General features: G+C 45.2%; 1 protein-coding gene across 1 annotated transcript in view; it reads left to right on the top strand.

Annotated features, from left to right (window-relative positions):
- Positions 1 to 17,141, top strand: part of LOC119383808 (MAM and LDL-receptor class A domain-containing protein 1-like) — a 109,039-nt gene that overhangs the window by 79,442 nt on the left and 12,456 nt on the right. Inside the window, exons 3-6 of the mRNA XM_049412965.1 lie at positions 135 to 366; positions 5,710 to 5,832; positions 11,030 to 11,166; positions 12,962 to 13,076. Coding sequence (XP_049268922.1) covers positions 135 to 366; positions 5,710 to 5,832; positions 11,030 to 11,166; positions 12,962 to 13,076 — 607 coding nt within the window. The remainder of the gene's footprint in view (positions 1 to 134; positions 367 to 5,709; positions 5,833 to 11,029; positions 11,167 to 12,961; positions 13,077 to 17,141) is intronic.

Here is a 17,141-nt window from a genome sequence, read left to right as displayed (position 1 = left end):
GTGCAACCGGTTGCTAGGCAACGTGCGGTGACGTCATCGCGTCACGGAATTTTTTTGTCCACGTTGCACAGATTACGGCCGGCTTAAACAGCTGTGCTGTTAACATCCGCATTACGCATTTTGGGGCTGTGCAGATCATATTCGACGCAACAACCTCAGATAGCGCGGGCGCAATTGTAGCCTTAGACGACATCAGCCTCGGCAATTCACCCTGCCCTTCCCCCGGAAGCTGCTCCTTCGAGGAGGACATGTGTGACTGGGCCAGCTACAAGATCAGGAGGAGCGCGCTCTGGTATCGACATCGGGGTGCTACAATTTCCAATACGACTGGTGTGCAGGAAGACCACACGTTGGGCACAGCCAAGGGTAAGGCACTCCATTTGGTGCGTAGGATGGTCTAATTTGTTCAAACAGCTGAAGCAGAGTGGAAAGCTCGCCTCTGCGACTTTACCCGCCATATTGAGCTTAGCGCTATGCCTATAGCCAGTAGTCATGAGATAAGAGGTAGCGCAAACCTCTACTATTTAAAACATTATAGACATCTTCAGTGCGTTGTGTAGACGAATATTTGCGTCACATTCTTCTACGTCAGTAGTTCCAGATCGTCAGTGTATTTAAGAGGGGCGCACATATGCTGGTGTTCTTCGACAGCCTCGTGAATTCGAGAAGGGAAAAGTGTTAAAAGTACATTTTTTTACTAAAGCATGCATGCATAAATGAAGAATTTCCTGACTTCGATTGCACTGTTGAATTGTTCCATTCTATAATTAAAATAACGAGGTATACTTGTGAAAATTTGCACAGGGCGGCAGTATTTCTGTCCTAATTGTATCATTTCTGCATTGTATCTCTTCACGATTTTCTCTTACCCAGTCGCTGATTTGAAAGAGCCAAACAATTTATTTAAATTGAATTTTGTCAGCTTTGCCATTGCTAAGTTCACCAGCGATTTCTTTTCCCTTGTGACTCTTTTCCAGTATTCGGCTAGAATAACACTTAGTTGTAGTTAATCAAAAAATGACGCACATGAAGCGATCACAAGAAACTTACTGCTATCTGAATTCTTTTAATTATATGTGATTTCAGATTGCTTCATTGCAGAATTTATTAGAGCTATCTTCTCGGTTCGACATTCTGTATCTCCACTCCACATATAACATTACCGGTTTAATTTGATGTCTTACTGAAGAAGCTGGGAAACCATAAGCTCCTTGCTGAGCCCCGCTAGTGGGTAACACTCATTATTTCAAATGAAAACAAGTTCTATTAAGTGCAGCATTTGGGAGCTTAATTTGCTTTTAGTTCATCGAATTTGGTTAACTATGTTTAGCATTCTCGGTGTTAGATAGGTTGAAAAGTTCTAATACGGTATTCTAAGAAGAAAACACTCAGGTATCTAATTTCACGTGAAGGCCAGTATTTGGTTGTTTCTGCAGAGTTTGTCTATGTTTTTGAAGCGGCAGTCTCCTCGAGGCGTTCTTCGTTATTTTGAGCATAAATATTAGTTTTCTCACACGTTTTTTTTTTGCTTAATGAGCTGACATCTCGCTTTATCTGCGCAGTTTCTTCTTTAGGATGCACTGCATGTTAAGTATGAGAATAAGACTCAACGGGATAAAGCATTAATGACACCAACTAATTAACTTGCAAAAATCACGAAGTATAATTCTGCGAATAGCAATGTTGTCATGCTTTTTCTTTCTTGCGACAGAAAGGCTTTGCGCCCTAATGCCTAACAATGGCTTCGGCAAAGTTTATCGGTTACCACTTAAAGTGTCGTATAAAGGGACAGTGCTGTTGGATTGTCATTGAATGAAGATAGTGTTGCTGCTATCACAAGCCGATATTCGCCAACACGAAACAATGTTATTCTTCGTCAAGTCGACACTGTATAACACTAGCCGGTGCTAACTGGGTAATGTCTGCAATTAAATAGAGCAGGCCGCGATACCCCCGCTCGCCGTTCACGATTCACAGCACACCGCTAGTTCACAAATAAGAATGTGGTACGCGCTACGATATGCTCTCGCCTATAACAGTCCAAGCGCCAAAAGTGTCGAGCTTGCGAGAAATGCAATAAAAATGCAATTGCATTACGTCGGGCGTTGGGGCACCGGTTGTCGAACAGCGATACACAAGAGCGATAAACACCGCCGCCAATGGTGGTGGCGCGGGCGTCGCTCCTCAAGAGCGCATGCATTAGGTCAGAGAGACTGTAAACCTTCAGCTTTGCGAAAACTCACGAGGCGTATTAATTATCAATGATCTAGCTTGAATGAGACAAGGAGACAGCTCTGTTAAACGCTGTGAAGCATTGGTGCGCCAGTTTCCCGCAAGTTAAATGCCACCTCCTAGAGCATGACGCTGCCCTAAAAAACGCATAAATTCTTTACTTATCGCCAGTTTGTGCATAAACACAAGGCTGTGTCAAGCAGTTTCAGCACCCAAGCTCTCAATTGGGTTGAAAACCTCGGCGGCAAAATATTTGTGTAGTCTATATATATATATATATATATATATATATATTCTACAATGGGCATAGGATGACTCGAGTGTCGGAACAACGTGATTGACAGGCACGATTCACGATTTTCCTCAGCGTCTGCACTGGGCTCAAAAACTGAGAGGCTCCCTCATTCATTCGCCTGAGATCACTAGAAGGGAGAATTCATCCTGTGTGGCCATGTACCACGCACTTCGAATGATCGCAAATTAGTTATCACTAATTAAGTTTAACTAATATCATTTCCACAAAATAATCTGAGTTCTCGCTAAATTTGCTATCATTATTATCGTACAAGCAAGCTGCACTAGTTAATTTTCAGTAACCTTGGCATAACTCATTAACTTTCGCTGTTAGCTTGTACTAATTAGCTCACTAGTCATTTAATCTGTGATTGATTGTCATGAAATATAGGCACTACAGTCACGCATTCTCTGGCTTTTGCCTGACACTCGCTGCCCTAGGCATCAGCTAGCGGAGTCTCGCGAACGCCGCTTTCTATGACGCCTGCTGCATTTGTGAAACGTCTTTCTTGTCTTCTTTATTGCCTCTGTTCAATGCTGTTTACAAGCGTAAGGGCGAGTCACGCAAACGCTGTTTTTTGTTTTAATCACGACAACGCCTCAAAGACGAACTTAACGCTCGGCTCGCGCGCTTAGGTCCACTAGGCGCGTGGATGGTCACGGAAGTGAGAGAGAGAGTACAACTTTATTAAGAGCCCAGTGCAGACGCTGAGGTTGCCCCGCGCCACCCGGCTACTCTTTTGTGGGGAGCGGCAGTCTAGCCTAATGGCCCTGTCACGGTCATGTGAGATTAGGTCTAGTCACGCCAACACCCCTTTTTAAAATTTTTATTACAGGATTTTAGGCTGTCCGGTATACCGGTAACACGAAGGCATAGCGTAATACCGGATAGCGTGTGCCGTAACTGCCGCAACGTCAAGTGGCGCCAGCTATGGAGGATAAAAACAACTAACAAACACATAATGTATGTCCTCCAAGATTCCGGGATTGTCACTCGCTAAGCCTACACATTGAATATTTGAGTATGACTCTCGAAAACGGTGCCGAATCGGCACGAATACTTTGCTTTCGAAGCTTAAGGACGCAAATCTAAAGCAAATAAAAACATCAGTTCGGAAATAACGAGAGAGAGAGAGCGCGCGACGGCCCCTTGATAGATTCGAAGTGGACGGCAATCGCTTTCGGCGGCGTGGCCATGTTTGCCGGGCGTGCGCATGCGCAGTTCACATCCGGTATTCTGGTAAACGCAAAGCTTTTTGCGTATAGCGGTGTGCCGGACAGACTAAAATCATGTATAGGCCTAGAGCTCTGCAGTTTTGTCTGAACAAGTGGCGCCGCCCGCGGCGCGGCGCGCTACTAATCACTCGCGGCTGAGCTGGGCTGCGTACGGGCGGAACCATAGCAGCCCGAAGGTCGAATCTAATTCGCGGTCGAACAGGAGTGTAACTATGCTATTGCTGCGTGCATGGCTGTCGCAACAGCTACAGAAACACTGTCTGTAAGCTGCCAAAAATAAAATTATATGGATTTATATGGAAGGCTCACGAGAACGACCGATCACAGCGTCGGATGAGGGCGGTGTGACGTGGGAGATAAACAGACGTTCTTCATTCTTTTACATGCTTTCCTTGCTATTATTGCGCATATTTGCTCGTCGTGGTCATATACTCTGCATTTTTTAGCCCCGATGGAGGTTTTCGACAGCTTGTGAAGGACCGAAACCGCATATGCAGTGGCCACTTCTTGGGCGATGATGAGAAGCTCGAAAGCCCTGCACTCTGCTTGTATGTTTCGACACTTTTTCCTTTCGACGAAGCGTTAAACATCTCCGTGTCTAGAAGGGGACGCGGTGATGGCCAGACCTGCCGGTGCATGATAGGTCTGTGGAGGATGTGTGCTCGCACTTGTTGACAAACACAGACAAGGCGACGACGCGTGCTTACACCATTCTCAGCGCCCAACCATGCAAGTGCACCTTGCTCCTACAATGTGCAATTGGTTATACATAGACAACTGAGAAAATGTGCAGAAATCACCGGAAAGCCCGAAGGAACGAGCGAATGTAAAAAAGCGAGAGGGACGAACGAACTTTTATCTTGCTTAGCCCGAACACCAATTAACACACGCATACTGATTATTAGCGAGAACCGCCGCTGAATAGCGAGAACGGATGCAAAAGTCAAAGGGAGGTCTTCGCGTATTAAATGCGGGAAAAAAGCACGAGCCGAGAGAGCCAAGCGTTTTCGATGCTGGTGGATGGAGGCGCATCTTCTTCTTCACAATGCTCTTACTTAAATGTAAATAATTCAAGACTTGGATAAAACTCTAATAACCTGACGACGGACGCCCTAGTCGACGCTCTTCATCTGAGCAACATACTTGCAACTGACTTAGAAGGGCCCCTTTGCAGACACAGTTTCCTCACTATAACACTGTAAACATGATTACAGGCGTAAAGATCGCTGCCGTGGAGAAGCCTGCTTTTATTTTAATTATCTTTCTAGGTATTCAGTTCCGCGTAATCCACACAATCACGCGCGCTGCTCGTTCCGAAATGCCATTGCTCTGCTCCCACAGAGCGGCGTTCGCAGCATGCCACAACGGGATAAAGCGCGCGGTCGCAACTCGCGGCGCTGACTGTCCTAGTGCCGTAGCGCCACCATACCAGCTGTCGAAGGCTATTCACGCGAACATCACAAACACGGAGTGACTGCGTAGCTCGAGCAGTTGGAGTGACGAGGCGCTCTGCAGTTTCTTTTGATGATTCGTGTGCGTGTGTATTTTTTATTCAACGCCGGCCTCTCTCCAAGTGACCTTTCCTATCATGCATATAAACCTTCGCTTTAATAAAACATGACACGCCTAACGCGCCCGTCCTGAAAACCTTTCCCCCATCACCTGTGACGCACACCTGCATACTATGGCCCGTGATATGTGTGTATGCGCCGCACGTGTTTCCCAGTTTTTTTTTTTATCAACCCAGAAACAGCGAAACTAAATTTTGCAAATTTTGTAACGCGTAGGTTAACTAAGCGAAGGACATATCGCTTGTTGCAGTTTATAAGCAACACACAGCAATAGTACCTTTCGATTGCTTGCACTTCTCTGTGCTTTAATAAATCTTCGTGGTATTTCTATATTGCATCGGTCTCAGCGCACGCTGTACACTTTTTGTCTTTGCAGGGTACTACCTTCTTCTCGACGCAGCTGACTTGGCCGATCATGGATACGGCAGTGTACATAGTGAAATGTTGTCACTCGGCCCTTCAGCGTGTGTTAGCCTCTATTATTCCATGAAAAAAGGCTGTGAGTATTCGCCGGCGAGAAATATATCCTTAATAACTTATGGGAAAATGGGGAGTCAATTAATTCATAATAATGCTGGTCATCGGCAACAATGCCCAAATACATGAAAATGCGTAAAAACCAATGCAGCATCCATATAGGCAAGTGCGTAGTAGGACATGCAGCATAATCACCAGCTGATTCTCATAATTACCACCATCACTAGGAATCACGTAAAATTACTAAGGGATGAACTGCATACTGGTCACTTTTAAAGTAGCGCAGCGACGCTACTAATCGCGTAAATACACGAGTGAAATCTGTTAAATTTGTGGCATTGAACGTGAGTCATCTGATGATAAGGATTTTTTTTTTCGAATAGCGAGCATGCTGCACTGCCGGGAAAAAATTTGTGATGCGAAATGTTTGTGTGTACGACTTCCGTATTATAATGCTGGCATAAAGATAATAATAATATCTGGGGTATAACGTCCCAAAACCACGATATGATTATGAGAGACGCCGTAGTGGAGGGCTGCGGAAATTTTGACCACCTGGGGTTCTTTAACGTGCACCTAAATCTAAGTACACGGGCCTCACACATTTATGTTAAAGCACAAAGCTTATAAGCGCACATAAAACGAGGACCGAAGATTTAAGAACTTGACAGGACAGCGCTGTCCTGTCAAGTTCTTAAATCTTCGGTCCCCGTTTTATGTGCGCTTATAAGCTTTGTGCTTTAACATGAATGTTCACCAACTAGCCCATCTCACCGTCTTGTTGCCTCACACATTTTCGCTTCCATCGAAAATGCAGCCGCCGCGGCCAGGATTCGATCCCGCGACATTCGGGTCAGCAGTCGAGCGCCATAAACACTAGACCACCGTGGCGGGGCATGCTGGCATAAAGACACAGTTACAGTTACGGGCTTAGGGAACAGCGTGCTTAGCGGAATCCAGATGCGCATGCGCAGCACGCTAAACGACCCGTAGCGTTTACCGTATGCACGTTTTTTTTTTTTTTTTCAGATTTAGCGTTACCGTGTTTGCATGGCTTACGCAGTGCACGTAAAATATGGCGGCGGTTTCGGAAGCCCGCTCCAAACTGAAGTTGGCGTTGTTGTTGAAGGATTCGCTTCGTTCGCTGCAAATGAGGTTGCTAAATGGCTTCGCTTCCCTTCAGGCAGCTTCGACGACCGAGTATTACGGATATCTTAGTGGAGTTTTTGAGATGGCTTCCCATTTCGAACGTTCCTAAGCCTAACAAGAAGATCGATATAAACAAATCTGCAACAAATGAATTGTCGCTTTTGGTGCGTGGTTCATATTTATTTACTTTTATTAATTACTAAAAAAAGTAGTAATATTGCTGCATGCGGGGACACAGGCGAGCGCTTTCAGTTTTTTTTTTCCTTAAAAATTAAATTTTTTTAACAGGTTACGAGACGCCGCAGTCAGATTTCGGACGCGTAAACGCTATCACGCTATCTCGCTTTACTAAAAGGCGCTCTCTGCAGCGAACGTTTGCGACACCGTAACGCCATTCCCTTAACACCCGCTATCACGCTAACGCTAAATTAAAATTATCTAATGTTTCCTCATCAGTCGTGCGTTACCGGCTCTGTGGCCATCTTTAGGCGCCACCACCGTGCTAACAACAGTGCAACGTCTATCACAGTGTAACTGAATCCTACGATAGACAAATGGGCGCACGCGTTCTGGTAGTGAAGCAGAAGATGAAGAAGAGAACGATGAGAGCACGTGCGCGTTCACGATGATGATAGTTTTCAGGTCATGCCACGCGGATTAATGTAAAGCTTAACGGCTCCCCTGTAAAGCGCTTCCCACGTGAAACAATAATTCTAGAAAGCTTCTAATTTTGTATGGAGGGTGATATTAGCAATCATATATACAAGGCTTAATGTGACGACAGTATAACTCGAGTCATGTGTGCAGGTAAACGAAATACCGTTTTGTGCACCATGTTGCTGCTGGCAATCAAGTGGAAAAATCACAGTTAAATCTAACTTTCGCTCCAAATGTGAAGTGCGTGTTATTCTCGGAGCAGCCGATAAAGGCATAAAAGTCCACTAGAAATTATGGCTGCAGAAGTAAAAATTTAGCTACATGTTTGCATTGCCTTGCACTCTTGTGGTTAACGTTAACCTATATTGTCACATGCTGCGCAACCACATAAAGAAAGAGATAGACAGTTGTTCAAGGAACTGAGAGCGACAGAGGTGGCCGAAGCACACAACACGTGCTCGTGTTCTGTGATTCTACCTCGTCTGCCGTCCTTATCCCCGCTGTCTCAGTTCTTCGCACACGTATGAGCACGTATGATGCAGTTGTGTCGCGTCACCTTCCTTTGCCCAGTGAATCGGCGCGCTGTATTTTTCCAATGAACTACCATGTATCCCATTTATTCTTCCTTTTGGAAAGAGACTGAGAGTACAGAGCGGAGGATACAAATTGTTTACTGTGAAAGCCACAGGAAATTCAAGATATACCGGTTTATACAACCTACGCCACCGGAATGCGCAAAAACCAAAAATTCATTTTTTTCCCTCAAAGCTATCGCAAGGTAGCAAGCATTACACATCCGTATCACATTCAGCACAAGTGCTATGCAAAACAAACAAATATTCATGCGTTAAGGTAAAAATATCAGAGCAAACCAGGGCGGACCACAAATAGATGAGAAAAGCACAGGCGTTGTGCTTGTCAGCGCCTGTGCTTCTTTCTCTAATGTATTCTTTGTGGTCCGTCCTGGTTTGCGCTGAAGTTTTCACTTTAATGTCATGTACCAACTATGCCCAACAGAAGTTTTATTCAAATCTTCATGCTTGCAACACTATCAACAAGTGTGAAAACTATATTTGTCAATCAAACATCTTTATTTTTGTTGCTGCAAGGGAAACCCACGCTCATGCCACCAGGAAACTAAAAGTAGGACTTTCTACAGATCTTTTTCTTTAACAGCGAAACTGTTTAGAAAATCGTTCCTTGTCCGGCGAACCAAAAAACTATCATCATCATAGACGGCTATGGGCCACTGGAATTGTCTAAGTCCAACTTCTCACCACTGGTCCACGAAAGATGAAGAAGGCAAAAGTTAGCCCAAGAAATGGCTGCGAAGCGACCGCGGCAAGCCAAACACCCCGAGCACTTGCGACGAGAGAATACCAGGGAACGGGAAAGGAAACAGCGGCTGCCAGAATACACCTAAGGGATGGAAGGCCTACGCCAACGACGACGTGCCCATAGATCTATGAGAGGTGCGAACGCTTGATTTCAGCGCGAGGTTCTGTCTCTGCTGTTTGGACTGCCGTGTCGCGTCTGTGACTGTCTGTGGTTTATTTCGAAGCTATCTGCGCTCAGAATCGACGTAGAAACAACACAGCATCACCTAGCTAAACCCTAGCAACGACCTATAACCAACCTAGAAACAACCTGCATTACTTAACTAAGGCTTGGAAACAACCTAGAAGCAACCAGATTAGTCTACACAATCGTCCCGTTTTGCTGTTTCAAGCCTTGCACGGCTTAGTGCAAGCTTCGCCATTTTTTTATTCTTCTGTTATGCATTTTGAATGCCACAATTACCTATTAACAGCGTTGTTTATTCTTATTCGTTGTTTTTGTTTCTTGCTTTTGTTAAAAAGCGTATTCTTTCTGGCCTTTTGTTTTTGGTGTCATCACAAATTTGCCCAGATGCATTATTAAGAGAGACAATGTTTGGCAGAGAAAGGTGGTTCGTACATGGGAGGCTGCTATTACCAGCTCTGAACTAGAAGAACAGCTATAGGCAGTCCAACAGGCCCGCGACGCAGCAGAGAGACTTGGTCTTTCTGTTCCGACGTGGGAGCGGCCCGCATGGTGCTAGGGTGCTTTCCGTGGGACCAAAATAAAGTTTATTCGTCCATCCTCCCATCTTGTGATATTACAAAAATGAACGTTTGGTATTCGCATAGGAGTGACATAGATTCCTGAACTTAGATAATAATATTAGTGTAGGGAAGAAGATCATATGCCGCAGTGGGCCACGACCTTAGCTGAAAGAGCCGAGCGCGAGCTGTTGGCGCTTGGACTGCGATTCTTGTGTTGGTTTTCGCCGCCCGCCTTCAGCGTCCGGGAGCCTCCTCAAGTGCTACTTGTCACTGATAAAACCCCGTTTCAATAGTAATTGTGAAGAGGTTTGCTAGCGGTCCGAGGGCGCTATCAGAGGCACCGTCAAGGAAGACAGCATTGCCCAGCAGTGCGATTAGAGCGAGCAGAGCGTTCGGATGGCTTCTGGTCAGAAGCGCGTCTTCGTGCTGACAATAAAATTCTACATTGATAGACGAAATGGCAATAGCGTGTCGCGTACGGCTGACAAATGACACGGATGCATATTGTAGCGTTAGCTACACTGGCAGATCCGGAGTGGTTTCACGTGCGCGTACAAGAGCCGTGCTGCGCATGCGCGAGGAGCAGTGATGTCACACAGCTGGCGCACCGAAACGCTGGAACACTGTAACGATATGAGCCCGTGGCTGCGGGGGGGGCTGATCGCGTCCCTGTCGCGTTGCAGCGCCGACTGACAGAGTGTGTCCACTGCTGCCACTGCTGCGATAGCGTACCTTTGCGTCGGGCAAAGTCTGTGACGTCAAGAAGAGATTGCGCAGGCCTTCTCTTCTTTAGGCGGTGCTGACCGGGCACGAGTCGCTGCGATAGAGACGGGATCGTGTTACTACACTGACCACCGAGCCGTCTTTGTGGCAACAGAGGAATGGTGTTGAGCAAAAAATAAGTATACATGTGTCCCATAATGCGTACACCATGTGTGTGTCATTGAAGCAGCAGTAAGCATCGTAATCAAGTTATTCCTAGACAACCAGGAGAGCTAACAATAATCAGCTGAACCTTAGGTCACGCTACGTATATCTTGGCATGACCGAGCTAAGCCACTGCAATTTTTTCTTGGCACTTCGCGATAGCTTTGGCAAAACAATGAATGCTTGGTTTTTGCACATATTGGTGTTGAAAGTGTTATGACTACTTATATACTGTTTCGTTTTTTCTTTTAGGCATAGAACATTTGGTAGCCTACGGTCTCTCCTGCACCTTCGCTTCTTTCTTTTGTGGTTGCGCAGCCCGTTATCAGTCAAAAAACATTGTATTGTGTCCAACGAAAGTGTTAACGTTTATTGAGAACTCTATTTTTTTGCCTTCCTCAGCGGGAGCATTGTTGATTCTTGGATTCTTCAATGAGACTGGAGCCAGTCTCGGTCGTCAACAGGTGGTTGAAGCCTCTGCGACCGGCGAATGGACACGTCTTACTGTTGAACGCTCTGACATGCCTAACGTATTCTCGGTAAGGCGCCTGCAGAAATTTGTTCACGCTGAAGATATTAAGGCATGGATATTGCTCGAAGCAGCCATCAACAAAATAGATTATTACATCAACAAGTAATAGTAATTTTGAGCGTATTGACTAGTTGTAGTGCACATACCATTGGCTTTCGACAATTGAAAAACGCTTGATAATAAGTACTGGCGTTCCATTCAGAAGTAGTTAAATGAAGCATGAACATTTACGTATCTGCAGCATTTTCCTGAACATCTATGAGTTCCTAGGCAATATGAAACACACTGTGTCAATGGATCCCGTGTTTTGCTACGTGGCCGAGGCTCAAGCGCTCCGCGAAACCTAGGTGATGTAACGTTGAGATTCTAAGACGCAGCAGTGACATTTATTTTGAACATATGTCGGCAAAAAAATTGGAGCTCACACAGGCTCACTCAAGAATCATAATTTACTCTGAGGACTTACTCGAGTTTTCCTCAACAGGAATCATTCGGACACAGAGTCATCAAACTTCATTTTCAACCGGACTCACTCGCACGCGAACTCGCCAAAATATTACTCACGCGGGCTCACTCAGACTCAGTCTCACGACATCATCTGAGTCTGAGTGAGTCTGAGTGAATGAACTCCTGGGTGACTTTGCAGGCCTATGCCTGTGAATGTTGTGCGGTGTTAAATAGATATTATCGGAGAGAAAACTGTAGAAGGCAACGGTAAGCTGTGCGTCGCCTCCACAGCACGCCACAGTTCTGTCTACGGGATGAGAAGTTAAGTAGCATGATTAAGCAGCACTCTGCAAAACACGCTGTACTAAGCTCAGAGGCAGATCATCAGAAAACACTTAGTAAACGAAATGCTGCACAATACGCATGAACGAACCTATTTCAGAAACGTAACGTGGGGCAAAACAATGCTATTATTACAGAAAAATACTTCGCGATCTGGCAGTGCCATGCCAGCGACGTACCTCCTCGCCTGTGTAAATGTAATATATATGCTTTGTTTTTTTTATGTGTGACAAGTATACGTGGGTCTTTAAGCAGTTAGGGCCCTGATGGTTCGGGAGGAAATCGAGCAGACTTCCCTTATTAAGCAGTCATGAGAACAGTGCATTGTCGCACATACACCTGACAAAAGAAGCCCGCAAACTGCAAGATAATGTTATGAACGGGAAGCCCATACGGCGAAATAGAGACATTGCTGTTCTATTGTGCCGTTAAATAACGTATTTTTTATCCGAACGTCACCAAAGGATATTCATCAAATCATACTGCAGTAAATACCTTTCTCTCGTTTAAAAAACAATCTATCTGTAGTAGAATTCACTTACCACTAAATATGGTACAATTAGGAGAAAGAAGAGCTCAGCTTCATCGCGCAGAAATTTTTCCGGAGTGAAGATCGTAAGGTGCGTCAGTAACTTTACAACACCCATAGCCTTTCTGACTTCAGCAGATAGTCGCAACAAACCAGTGGGGGCTTGCGCTGCATTTGCTATATCAAGCGATGCAGTTGATAAAATCGAATTACCACATTGTCTTGCACAAATACATTGTTCTACAATGTATGATTTTTTAAAGGATTTCTCTTTCAAATACAAATGACATACGCAAACGCAAGCTGGCTTATTAGGTTTTGAAACTTTAAAAACATCAGCGACTGTATTGCGGATTGGGTATATATCAGCGTAAACGAAACTGCGAAATGTCACGACAGAACCAATTACATTATTTCATTTTCTCATCATAACGGTAATAATACTTTGACTTTTCCCGTCGTGGATTCATGTCACATTGCGCAGGTTGTAATCAGCGGTGAGAATGCACGTGGCCGAAGTGACGTCATCATCGATGACATCGACGTACGACGTGGCGAATGCGGAGAGACTGCGCTCACCACAATAGTTACAACACCAGGTACGTTCAAGGTTGCCCTGGAAGGGTTCAAGACTCAGCTCACGTATGATGCGCCTTGTAAGGCACAAAATACAGATAGGCAGATAGGCCATACCGATAGACGGATAAGTCACACGGATAGACAGTGTCTCACCTTTATTCTGTCATGGGATGACGTGGGGGATGACGTGGGAGTTGAACCTATGACCTCTCGGTCCGCGGCAATAAGTTTCGGGCGGTCTACCCACTGCGCTAAGAAGCCGCATACACGAGTCTTTACGAACGCGCCTTATATGCCTCACACCTTCTCCGTGAAAGAGACGCTAGCGTGAAATGGAACGCATTCGAGCGTTCACGGCTCAAGCTACGAACTCCACCTCTCACGTCCCTGAAGCACTGTATGGTAGTGTATATGCACGAGCAGAAGCCCAGATTACCCTATTACTCGGCAGCGTACATCTTGCCGTTTTTCTTCTCAAGTGACGACGATTTGAACGTGTGCATACCGAGTACCAGTGTTTATCGTGTGCTTGTATATGGGATTCACTATATGATGTGCATTGGTGTATGTTAGATCCTTCAACTACCAAAAAGGTTCAATCATGTTCACGGACGTAAGTCGTCGTGATGGAAATGTGCTTGGTGGCACAATCCGTCGATGCATCCATATTAAACAATCATGCAGAATAAACACGTAGGATGTACAAACATGAATAAACAATCAACTACTTCTCTTAAGACAAGTTTCATTTTCGTGCTATATTGATTCCTATCACGGAGTAATCAAAAATGTGTTTTATGCTGTAGTTCACAAAGCGAACGAACTGCGGCTTCAAGGAAATAAAACGATGAATAGTCACAGAGGCCATATTGTTTTAGACCCGAATCTCTCGCTTCAAGCGTGTTCAGTTCCGTTGAGTGTTACGCTAAGTGCTAATGTTTGAAAATAAACACTTATGATTAATCGTCACTATCAGGTAATATGCTTTACCGATCGTTCAAAAGAAAAAAATGAAAAGACAGAGTAGTGCCTAGAGGAAAATCTGAAACGCACATACTTGAAATAACGAGCTATAAAGTACAAATAGAAGAGCAAATATCCAATAATTTTTATTTATTTTCACATATATCTGTAAGCGTGTATGGTCCGCTTTTAAGAACACGTTTCTGTTACCATTCACTGGTTCAATATGTCGTGAAGGATGTAAGAATCTTAACGCAAAGATGTCAGCCTAGGCACGGCGATCGCAACTCTGGCTACCTTTGTTGCGTTTTTAGTTATACAGACTGTTTTTTAGACAATACCGATTTTAATAAAAATTCGATTGCAGTCACGCTCCAGCCGTTTTCGCACACGAGCCCTATGTCGAGGCGGAAATATTTGCCGCAACTAAAATGACATTGACGAGAATAACAAAAACTGGTCAACTAACTTCTTAATAATTAACTTAAGCGCAGTCGTTTACACAGAAAAGTTGTAGTGCGTGCCAATTTATTGGCATACCTACTGCTTGCAAATCACGAAAGTTGCAGGCAATTCGCGATATTCATAATCAAATTTTAAGGGCCAAATCGAAACTGATCGCTCTCGGCACACAGAAAACACGGCCATTCTGTTAACCGGAACTACTCGTGACAAGGAAGTGACGAATTTCGAAAAGCCCAAAGCTTTTCCTTCATTAGTTAAACACAAAATTTCACAGTTCATAGTTTCAAAGATCCTTCACTTGAACACAGAATTTCACATAACCTATTGCTTTTGTAGGTAAAACCAGACCCTCACTCTAAATGTGGGCTAATGCTATGCTTTAGTCTCTTCCATCCTCCTTTCCCTCCTCCTCACCATCACATCTCTCCTCCTCAGGCTCACTTCCCTTTAATACCCCCTTGATACACTGTACTCTACAAGGCTATGCTATGCTGAGCTAGCGTGCCTGGATAGCCGAGTGGTTAGGACGCTCGCCTCCAGACTGAGGGTACACGGTTTCGAATCCCGCTTTGCAAAGAATCATTTTTCGGGAAGAATATTTCTCATTCTTTATATCTTTCTTTCCGTCTCTCTGTATATTGCAAAAAAGCATGGTTGATCCTTCCGTCATAGGAATCGGAATAACACGAAAGTAAAACGTGCCCTTATACAAGTAACTGAATGCTTACTGTACATTGATATAAAAGAGTTTGCACAATGTATATTGATGTCTGGCAGCTATAGCACAGTTTAACGTAGGTGCGCCCACTTTGATGCTTGGTAGTACATCTCCATGTCGACGACTAACGTCCATGTTCAACGATTAAACAAGCCCTTGTGGTAGCTGTAGTAGTTAACGATGAAAGCGTAATCAGAGAACGAGTTGTGATAGCCAGAAGATCGTCGCATATTGGACGCAGAACTTGGTTGCCATCCTGCGGCACGTTAAAATTGATGTGATTGAACACCACGGCAGCACTAGAGGGAAACGCAAAGCGCGTCGTGCTGCCCCGATAGCCCGGCCGCAATTTTTCTTGGGGCGAGCTCGTAGGGGGGGGGGGGGGTACGCGGTGTTACAGCCAGGTGAGGCACGCGCGCGTCGCAGAGCTATTTTTGCTTTGATTAGCCTGATGCTATGAGCGAGGCCGACGCTTTTACGACGCTTGCGTTAAAGTCGCCACCTCCCGGTTTGTTAAAGCATTGACAAAATTGCACTTCTATCTAACCCCCGTATTCAGAAACGCTCCTTCACTTGAACTTGACTTGCAACCGCCTTCAACACGTTTCGAACGCGCTGCTTTTAGGCTGTGCCAAGGCAGCACAAACGCGTTCCGAACACGCTGTGCAAGGCGGTGGCAAGTCAAGATCAAGTCGAGGAGCGATTCCAAATACGGGGGTAAAACGCGCCGAATAGGACGAGTGTAACACGTTGCAGGTACTAATCGCGGAGGCCACGGTAATGATGACTTACTTTACTTTGCCGCTACCACAGGGCAACACCACCCCGCCGATCGGGAGAGTGGTAGATATAAAAGGCGCGTCTGTAAAGATTCTAGAGTCTGCGACCGTGGCGCAGTGGATAGCGCCCCCGGCATCTGTTGTTGCGGACCGAGCGGTCGTGGTTTCAATGCCCGTTGACGGAGCTTTTTTTCTTTGCCATCTGATCGTGTACATTTTTTCGACGTCATTTCCGTGACGGAAATACGTCACTGAAGTCTTGGTAGACCCCGGCATAAAACACTTTCGTGTTAAAAAAAAGCTGAAACAAGACGGAGCACAAGAATAAAAGGACACAGTACGAGCGCTGTCTAACAAGTGAAGTTTAGTGAAGCAAAAATGAGCACGACAATAACCAACACATGCGTGCGCAGAAAATTTAGGCGACGTCAAAGGAATGGTTGAGCTTGCCTACCTCGCATTCTAGCAGACAGACAGACGGTTTAGATATACAATCATCAATCTCGTGTCTGATAAAGAACGCTTCAGCGAGTTCACGCGCCCTTTTGTCCTTATGTTTCAGCATAATAGTGTTACTGAAGAACGCTTTGCATCCACATGATCTGCAATGGGCCGAAAGGTGTGACATCGGCCTTTCCTTTAAAGTATTATTGTGCTGGCGAACTCTTTCGTTGATGCATTTGCATAAGCCCAGGAAATATGCTATCATGCCTTACGTGCACCGGCTGTCACATCGGTTTATGAAGATAGCTAAAAGTTTTGACGTCGACGTTCTATTTTCTTCGGAGGAAAAAGTTTGAAAAGCTTGTGCTGCGATTGAGAACAGGGCTAGAGGAATAGCGGGTGTAGGTTGCATTGTGAAACGTTGCAATCCCGTCGTTTCCTTCTCCGTTAGTTTGGTCTATAGGATCCCCCTCTACTGTGGAAAGGTATAGAAGCCATTCCAGCAAGTGCATCAACGAAAGACTTCGCCCGCACAGTAATATTTTAAAGGGAACGCCGACGGCACACCTTTCGGCCCGATGGAGATCATGTGGATGCTGTGGGAAAACCACGCTCCGGCACCTAAAGGCGCCAGAGAAAGGACACGCAAAACTCAGCATCCATGTTTCAGAGCGTGTTCCATTTCACTCACGTTACTTTCTTCGTCGTTACCGAAA

Source organism: Rhipicephalus sanguineus, chromosome 2 (genome assembly GCF_013339695.2).
Source record: "Rhipicephalus sanguineus isolate Rsan-2018 chromosome 2, BIME_Rsan_1.4, whole genome shotgun sequence".
NCBI lineage: Eukaryota > Metazoa > Arthropoda > Arachnida > Ixodida > Ixodidae > Rhipicephalus > Rhipicephalus sanguineus.
This window is presented reverse-complemented; position numbering and strand designations above follow the sequence as displayed.